This window comes from Meriones unguiculatus, chromosome 6 (assembly GCF_030254825.1).
Source record: "Meriones unguiculatus strain TT.TT164.6M chromosome 6, Bangor_MerUng_6.1, whole genome shotgun sequence".
Lineage (NCBI taxonomy): Eukaryota > Metazoa > Chordata > Mammalia > Rodentia > Muridae > Meriones > Meriones unguiculatus.
In genome coordinates this window covers 44,910,596-44,919,305 of record NC_083354.1, presented here as the reverse complement: position 1 = coordinate 44,919,305, position 8,710 = coordinate 44,910,596, and the positions used below count along the sequence as shown (strand labels likewise).

Below are 8,710 nucleotides of genomic sequence, written 5' to 3'. Positions count from 1 at the left end.
ACCCTGATTACCCCATTTATTTGAAATCAGGGATTTATAAACCTTTGGGCAGTGGGAGTGTTTCAGGGGTGAATGTTTGATTTGCTGGGGTTGGGGGTCATAAATGCTTGATTTGCATGTGCCTCATTTTCCATGTAGTAGCATGATCCTAAGAAGGAAGTACTTCATTATCCTACGGGTGAGGGGGAAATCTCCCAAGGACAGTTGGGAGGTCACTGCTAAGGACTAGGATCTTTAACAGGGTGGAAGATTTCTAGGAATTCCTAGATGCTTGCTAGAATGGTTTCCTTACGAGGGAATCTGCCCTGAGGGCTATGTGATGCTCCTTATAAGACAAGGGGTCAACCAGATCAGGGGAGACTTAGAACCCACTGAGAAAATGGAGTCTGCCACAGACCAAGCCCAAATAAATGGCTATCCAGAGACATCAGGCTTCAACCTTATCCAGCAGAGCCCACACACATCACGACCCGAGTTCAGGCCTCAGATCCCATGGTGGAAGGAGAAAACTACTTGCTGAAAGTTGTATTCCCATGGCACGGACACCCAAAATCACAAAATAATAAAAGGAAAGCCTGCTGCGGCTACTTCTGACGTGCTTGCAGTCGAGAGACCTGGTGGGCCCACTCGCTAGTTGTGTATGAACAAGAACAGGCAGTAGGCTGTGGGGGCGAGTTAGCTGTCTCAGCAGTTGGTACGGGCAAGAGGCAGGCACAGGATGTTGCCTACACTTTGCTCAGAGAAGATGTGGAGGACGTGCCGAAGAAAGAGGAAACCAAACTCAGCAGCCTTATACAGTAGCACTCTAGCATCTACCAGCTGCCTGCCTGGGACTTCAGGGGCCAACTAGGGTTCTGTGTGTTTCTGTGTACATGTTGCATAGGAAGTGGAAAAACCCAAAGTGTTCTGTCTTTCCTGGATAACAAATAGGAAATGAAATCTAAGATGATGAAATGGAATTAAAGGCCAGGGCCACCACTGCCCAGCAGGCAAGTTAAGGGGAAGATTGAAGTAGTTCATCAAGCAGCCTTATGTAAAGCCCTTATTACTAACATGTCTGCACCAGGAATCTGGTAGCGGTCCAACGTGTAACTTCAGTACTTAGGCTGAGGGAGGAAGGTTATTAAGCTGATGCCAACTCAGGCTGTGATACTTTAAGACCAGCCTGGCCTGCAGGGTGAGAAACCTGTCACTCTGGAGGCAGAAGCCAAAGAATCACAAGGTTGAGGCCACAGTACAGTTTCAGATCTGACAAGGTAGTGAAACTCCTGCAAAGCAAATTTCTAAAAGTGAAAAGGCAGCCCTTCTGCCATCTACCTCCAATCCGGAGTTGACACGTTTGAAAGGTCTTTTCATTCCTCGGCAACGAGGGGCCTGAGCATGGGTAACAGTCATGATTACATGCACGTTTGCATGGTAGAACTAAAAGGAAACCACTGAGGCCACAGAAATGGCAGAAGTGTCAGCCAAAGCTGTGTGAGCAACTCGTGATTCACAAGGGCTCTTTTACATACAAATATTTAATAATGGATGTCAGCTGTGTCCCTGAAGGAGCAATCCAGACAATGTAGGGTAGCAGGGGAGAGTAGAGTGGACAGGAGGGACCAGAGTGGGTTGGGACAACACTAGGCAACTAAAAATAGAAGGTTAGAAACAAGAGAACTGGCTGGCTGAGCAGTGTTTGTACTTGGCACGAGGTCCCTTGGTGTGTAGGGCAAGCCTGGGACTGGGGAAAGCAACCAGGCTCCAGGTAGCGACCATCATCCCAGCCAATGCTGGAGGCTTCTCACACACCTCTTTAACTCTCCTAACTATCTGTGTGTGGCCTGTGCCCTTCAAAGCACAGACAGAGGAGGGTAGGATCTGAACTGGTCTCAGGAGCTGTCTTCAAGATGGCTGATCCAGCCAGGTGTTGTGGCACACTCTTAATCCCAGTTCTCAGGAAGCAAAGGCAGGTGATCTCTGCGAGTTTGAGGCCAGCCTAGTCTACATAGCAAGTTCCAGGACATCCAGAGCCACATAACCAAGACCTCTAACTTTAAGAAAAAAGTTAAGGTAGCTTTAATCTTAGATTAAGCAGATGTGAGGCTGCTCAGAGGTTCCAGCAAGGCACCTTGTGTGGATGGATGGTTAAATGCATGGACTGAACATTTATGGGTTGAAACCAAATGAGCTGCCTTGCTCCCCAAGGCTTCTTAGTGCCCTTAACCCTTTAGGCTGCTGAGGAGTCAGTGTGGATACCACATGTTGTGAAGTGCCTCTGCCAGAGGGATGTTACCACTGCAGAAGGCGGGACCTGGACTCTTCATCCGCTGCTCTCTTGCAAATAAGTTGATGCAGAAAGCAAAAGCATTTGGCACGCTCTTGGCCACAGTGGACATATGCCCAGACTGTACTGGTCCTGAAGAGTCTCTAGAATGCAGTATCTGAATCCTCAGTGGCCACTGCCCCCTTGGCCGTGGCTGTGCAAAGGGATCACGAACACAGAGACGTCATCATAGGACACCTGCCCTTCTCCGGTGGCACCATCGTCCTTCCCCTGTGTGTTGTGTATCAGCACCTTGGCCAGCTCTGAGAACCTGTGAAGAACACCTGCATATGTACTTTGGATACAGAGCTGAAGGCCGGTCCTCCAAAGCTCAGTGCGCAGCGACGGCTCCCTGGAAGACCCCCCTAAATGCAGTGCAACTGTAGGACAAGCAATAAGCCTGAAATGCCCCAAACTAGATACCGGACTGCACTTGGGTCATATTTTTTTTGTTTGTTTGGTTGGTTGGTTTTGCTCTTATTCCCTCTCCCTTGGGAAGCCACCTGCTCTGAATTAGTACCGTCTTTGAAGCTGTAGTTACTTGGCCATTGTTGCTGGCACTAACCCAGGTCCTCAGGCCCCCCTCAGGTACAGTACCTGTGTGGGTCCCCTCCATTCCCAGAGAGGAAGCTCCGCACAAGCCATGCCACCTGCTCATTGGACAGGACATCCCAGAGCCCATCAGTTGCCATGACAACCACGTCGTCTTCCTGCGGTACCAGCTGGTCCATATCCAGCACAGTCACCTGCAAGTTAAGCCTGAGAATCCTCCAGTGCTCCCTTCCAGCCCCTGCCAGGTTGATTCTCTAACTTTCTGGGCAGATGGAAGCTGGGCTACACTGCTCTGTCACCTGTGGGATGGAGAGCAGGAAGGGTTTGAGCTGTATATTGGTGTCCAGAACTGTGAGCTGATGGTCTCCCAGGCCTCGGGAGACAGCCAGTGTTCCCAGTAACCGAGCCTGGGGAGAGGGAGAGGTGAGATGATAGGAGTTAGCACATGCCCAGGGCCTGGCTCTGCTGAGCACAAAGGAGGACATGAACAATGGCTCCTAGCGGGGAACAATTAAAGAGGGATTCTCGGAGGGGGGGCACTGACCTGCCTACCCTGTCCATGAATCAGTGGGTACTTGAGATCGGACTTTTCCACCTGTTTGTAGCTCCTGCAGGCAGGAGCAGACTTAGAATCAGCCGAAGGCCTGTACTCTACTGCAGCCTCTCCCGCCCTGAAACCCAGCTCCACCCCACCAGCTCACCAGCCACTCATGTGATGGTCCCTGAATAAAACCTTCTGCCCCAAGTCATCCCCCTTCAGCCGCCGTGGAAACTCCAGTCGGGTGAACTCACCAGCCAGAAGCTCGGGGTAGATGAAGGCCTAGGGTAGGGAGGCCACTTGATCAGGCTCCCTCTTCCACCCAGGGAGTTGGCAGTCCCCCTGCCAAGGGCACCTACCAGCTGCTGGATCCGCTGCCGCTCTGTTTCTGGGGTGAACTCAGAACTCAGCAGCCGTACCTCATCTCTCCGTACCAAGATGGCCCTGAACGGGTTGGAGGCAGGGAAGAGGTCTATGAAGCAACCTCCATTCTCACCATGGCCACCCTTCTCTCCAACCACCAGGAGCCTTGCTCAAACCCCTCCAGGACTCCAGGACCTACAGAGTAAAGGTACAGCCCTTCACCATGGCCCCTGACTGCTTTGGCATCCCTGTCCAACCTTATACTTGGCTTATGCCAAGTACAAACACATCTCAGTCAGCCAGTCCTCATTTCTGACCCTCCTTTTACTGTTTTTAACTCCCTCTGGTACCCTCCTGCCCGCTACCCCAACCACCCTCCAATCGTCCACTCACCTGCTATCCCCAGCATTGGCCACATACAGCTTTCCTTGCAGGGATACAGCCACCAGGGCTGTACAGCCACCCACCTGGCCTGAGGCCTCCAGCTCTCTCCCAATCACATCATCCTGGAGCAAACCAAGGTCATTATAGCTTGCTGCCTGAGCTGGCCACCATCTCCAGTCCCCACCCCCTTACAACTGCATTCCCACAAGCAGGCCTACAAGTCTTAATCACTGACTCCTGAATTCCTGTGTAAAGATAATTTCACAAGGGAAGTGTAATTCAGAACAGGAAGAGAAACAGTGCCTGCACCGAGAACCAAGAGCACATGCAGGTGAGCAATTAGCACACAACAGGAACTAGATCAACGGGAGGACAAAGGGAATCAACACAGCCTTCTCCCCACAGCCCAAGGAATGGGGTGACTATGTTGAGCAGTTATACCCCAGTTTCTTGAGCCCCTAGGGGAAAATTTCTCTTCTCCCCATAGGCCCCACTCACACATTCCTGGAAGGCGCTCTCCAGGGCCCCAATCACCAAGTCTTCTGCCCGGATGCCCTTTTCCTCCACAAACTGGGGGTCACTGGAGCAGACACAGCGGCCACTGAGATTCATGGGGGGGCGAGTGGCCATCACGCCTTCTACCACAGCCTCCAACTGCCGGCGCAGGCAAGAGTGCAGGGTGTTGGCAGCCAAAATGGCTGCGGCAGGTCCACCGTGCCCATCAAACAGTGCCCAGTAATGACCCGTCAGGAACTGTACAGGAAGGGCTCTGTGTCAGGCACCACCTAGCCTCCCCAGCTGTCCTCTGGCCCAGCCTGAGCTAGGCCATGAGACAGCAAGGCAGGAGTCGCCTGGACCCGGCCTGAAAGCAGGGTTCGGGCTGGGCTGTCCTCACCTCCTCCGGGCACACTGTCAGCCACTCTTGATCTTCCTCAATCCCAAACTCACATCGCCGGATGCACAGCTTCCCACAAGCGGCCTGGTCCTCATTGAATTCAGATTTCTCTGCATTGATAATCCTGAGTCCATGAAATCAACAGTGACGTCTCATCTATGTCATGGCGGGCACAGAGACTCCACTTGGGACAACTGTTTCTGGGTGCTATCCCTGACACATCTGGACAGCTTATTTCTTCTTTTTAAAGTGTGTGTGTGTGTGCGCGCCGCGCGCACTGGTCAGGGGTGGATGCCAGGTGCCTTCCACCTTAGCTTCTGGGACAGGTCAGTCTCTTACTAAACCAGGGTTCACTGACTCAGCCAGACTGCCTGGCCCACAAGCCCGGGAGTCTTCCCGCATCTGCCTCCCCAGAACTGGGATTACAGGCCCCAGCTGCGAGACCCAGCTTTTTACAAGGTTGTAGGAGATCTGAACTCAGGCTTACTCTGCCAGCCAATTATCACCTTTAAAAGTCCCAAAGATACCTAAGTTTTCTAACCGTTCACTGGCTTTGTCACGAGGGTCAAAACCAGAGCCCAGCCCCTTCGGAGTCCCTGGGCTGGCCCAGGGTTTGCGAGGTCTCACCTCAATCCCAAACCCTATCCCACACAGCATAGGCCAAACCCAGAGTGAGGTGCGAGGTGGTGAGACGTACATCTCCAAAGGCCAGTTTTCTAGCACACAACCAGACGGGCCCAGGGAAGGAAGGGGTCGGGAGGGGCCGCGGGGGCAGGGACACTCACTCGGCGTAGCCTGCGTTCCAAGGCAGCGTGCGGCCCCGCGCTGGGCTGCGCACCGGCCGGGCATCCGGGCGGCGGGAGGCGTCGGTGGCGCCGGGGCTGGAGCCTCGCAGGAAGCGGGGCCGGTGATAGGGCACCGGGCTGGAGCGCGGCCGAGGTGGCCGCGGCTCTGGAAGTGGACCCCCCGATAGGAAGTGGCGCCGGAACCAGCCGGCGGACATTGCGCGGCGGCCGGGGGCTGCCCGCGCACAGCGGGACGACAGGGTCCCCCTCCCGCCTCAGAGAGGAAGCGGGCCTGGGGGTGGAGCCTGGGCCGGGAGGCCACGCCCCCTCCCGCCCCAGGGTGTACGGCCAGTGAACCGAGCCCGTAGGAGAACGCAGTCCTTCCCACTTAATGGGCAGGAAAACTGAGGCCTAGCGAGGTGAGGCCCGCCTGCGTGAGGGTAGCACTGCGCAGGCGCGCAGGCTCACCCGCACCTGTGGGACTTGGTCTTCTGAGAGGGGACCGTGGGGAGTCAGCCACCCACGGGTGCCACGCAGAGCCTCAGCCTTGTGCAAGGGGAGGAGGATGGGGACAGTGTGTCCTTTGGAGGTGTGAGACCGACATGTTGAGTAAGAGTGTGCTCAGCGTGCTCCAGAGTTCTGTTCACCCTGGTCCTCCCCATCCTCAGAGGCCCGCTCCCAAATGGCTGCCCTCCAGTTAAGATGGCTTCTCTGGGCAGCACAAGATCCTCCCAGGAGTGTGGGTGTAAGCGATGGCCAAGAGGAACCTGTGGGACTTTGAAGGGGAGCGTAGTTCCTTTCTCCAGCTGGGCAAAGGCGCGAACTTGGAAGTGTAAGAATTTCACTGACTTCTGTTGTTTTGAGACAGGCGCTCGCTCACCGTGTAACCCAGGCTGGCCTCAAACTCCAGGCACTCCTTCTGCCCCTGCCTTCCATGTACTACGACTACAGGCAAGCGCCATCACTCTGGCTCCGAATGTCTCTTAACCCCTAGGTAGCCGTCCCTGTTGGAGGCTAGCCGCAGACCAGGTGCCCCTTTGCAAGGCTGCAATTTCCATTTCATCAGAGAGGACTCTGGCCCACAGAGGGGAAGTGTTTGATGCCCAGGGTTTCCAGTATGACAGGGTAGCTGAATCAGACCACCCTCAAGGGATTTCTCTTCCTCTTTTCAATTCAAAACCTTTAAGGCCCAAGGTTGGGCGAAGCATTCCTACCTTTGCCTCTGCTCCTAAGCGCAGGCCAGTGCTCAGCAGGCCTCACTTCCCGCTCAGCTAGCCGCTCCTGCCCAAGGAGGAAGAAAACAGCTTAGAAAACAGCTGTACCACAGTAACCGAGGGTCAGGGGGCCAACCCTACTGAGCCCACCCAGTCACACCCTGGGCATGGGAGCAGAGAGAATGCGGAGTCTCTACGGGGGACAGTGGTTCCCGTAGGTGGTGCCTGGCCCAGGTCTGAGTCAAAGGAAGTCTGAGAAAGTGACAGCCAGACACCTCCCTTCCCTCCATGCCGCTTCCAACAACAGAGAGGGATACAGACGACGATCTTGAACATACTGTTCGCCTTAGTTACTTTAGTCCTTGTAACAAAGTATCTACAAAAAGCAACTGCGGGGGGGGGGGGGAAGAGCTTGTTTAGTCCAGCACAACGGAAGCCAATCAGGCAATCAGGAACGGGAGGCCAGGGAGGCCAGGGAGGCCGCTGGTCACACTGTGTCTGCAGCCGGATGGTGCTGCCCCCATTCAAGGGCGGGTTTTCTCTCCTCCTTAAACTTCTCTGGAAATGCCCCTCAAGGACTAGCTCGAAGCTTCCGCTCCTAGATAATTAGTTTCACAATCAAGATCATTCATCACAGCGCTTTACCTAACCTATCTACGCATCCTTGACAGCTACAATTCTTATCACAGTTTTAAAAGGTTTTGCCTGCAGGTAACTAAAATACCAAACACAGTTCAGTTTTAACTCGTCTTATTTAGCCGTCACCGACAGGGGAAGCAGCTCTTTATAGACTTGTGGGACTGTGTCTTTCTTTTGTGGGTGGCCTGTTTCCTTCGTCCAGTTCTCTACCCAGCCACTGACTTTTTTTTTTTTTTTAGGTTTATTTATGTATGGATATTTTGCCTGTACGCATATACAGATCCCCTGGAGCTAATGCTGGGAATTGAATCCTAGTCTAGAGGAGCAGCCAGTGCTCTCAAACCCTGAGCCATCCCTCCAGCTCCGCCCCCAGTTGGTTTGTTGTTGTTGTTGTTTTTCTAAACTTTTTTCTTGTTTGTTGACACTGTCCCATGTAGCCCCAGCTGGCCAGGTAGCTCGGGCTAATCTTGAACGTTTTTTGTTTTTTTCCTTTCTTTCTATTTATTTATTTATGAGGCACTCTAACGAGGTGGACCAGGATGGCCCTGAATCCAGAGAGCCACCTGCCTTTGTGCCCCTAGTGCTGGGATTACAGGTGTTGGCCACCATACCTGGTTTGTGTAGTGCTGGGGAAACCTAGTGGAAGGGTTAGGCTAACTTTGTAACCTGTATGTCTTCTAAAGCCTATAGTTTTGAGTTTTAGGTTCAGGTTAAGCTAATTCAGGTTAAGCTAAAGCCTCTTAGTACCTTTCCAGAGAATAAAAAAATGTGACCCTATCTGTGAGGACAGATAGAAAAAAAAAAAAGGCAAGTAAGCAATGACCTTCACTCAGCAAAAAGGACCAGACCCTTGTCTTTGAGATAGTGTTTCTTAGCAACCAACCCAGACTTCTGAGTAGCTTTTGACCTCCAGCCAAGAGCCCGCAGCCCTAAGCTTCAAGGAACCACCCCCACCTTTAATTGCAGCTGCATCCACACTTGGCAGGACTGGCCAAGCTTGAGCACCTAAGACTAACCAATTATCTTACTTTA

At 53.2% G+C, this 8,710-nt stretch overlaps 1 protein-coding gene across 3 annotated transcripts; it reads right to left on the bottom strand.

Moving 5' to 3' along the window:
• Positions 1 to 2,037: 2,037 nt before the first annotated feature.
• Ppm1m (protein phosphatase, Mg2+/Mn2+ dependent 1M) lies at positions 2,038 to 6,230 on the bottom strand. Of its 3 annotated transcripts, none has more exons than XM_060385371.1 (10): positions 5,826 to 6,230; positions 5,041 to 5,164; positions 4,644 to 4,799; positions 4,155 to 4,267; positions 3,758 to 3,842; positions 3,562 to 3,680; positions 3,405 to 3,468; positions 3,160 to 3,267; positions 2,906 to 3,054; positions 2,038 to 2,579 (listed from the first exon to the last, which is right to left on the bottom strand). In XM_060385371.1, exons 1-10 carry the CDS (start codon positions 6,041 to 6,043, stop codon positions 2,435 to 2,437), a joined length of 1,281 nt encoding a protein of 426 aa, XP_060241354.1. In that variant the 5' UTR covers positions 6,044 to 6,230; the 3' UTR covers positions 2,038 to 2,434. The 3 variants fall into 3 exon arrangements, with proteins under 3 accessions (XP_060241354.1, XP_021495569.1, XP_021495570.1); XM_021639894.2 differs by having other exon boundaries at positions 4,644 to 4,898; positions 5,826 to 6,220; XM_021639895.2 differs by lacking the exon at positions 5,826 to 6,230 and adding an exon at positions 5,681 to 5,739 and having other exon boundaries at positions 4,644 to 4,898.
• Positions 6,231 to 8,710: the final 2,480 nt, after the last annotated feature.

Excerpts from the sequence above, each read along its gene's own strand:
- Ppm1m (XM_021639894.2), bottom strand. The coding sequence starts at position 6,043 with ATGTCCGCCGGCTGGTTCCGGCGCCACTTCCTATCGGGGGGTCCACTT. Across the intron at positions 3,843-4,154 it reads GCCAATGCTGGGGATAGCAG|GGCCATCTTGGTACGGAGAG; the intron begins GTGAGTGGACGA and ends CAACCCGTTCAG. Across the intron at positions 3,055-3,159 it reads TCCTGCTCTCCATCCCACAG|GTGACTGTGCTGGATATGGA; the intron begins GTGACAGAGCAG and ends CTTAACTTGCAG.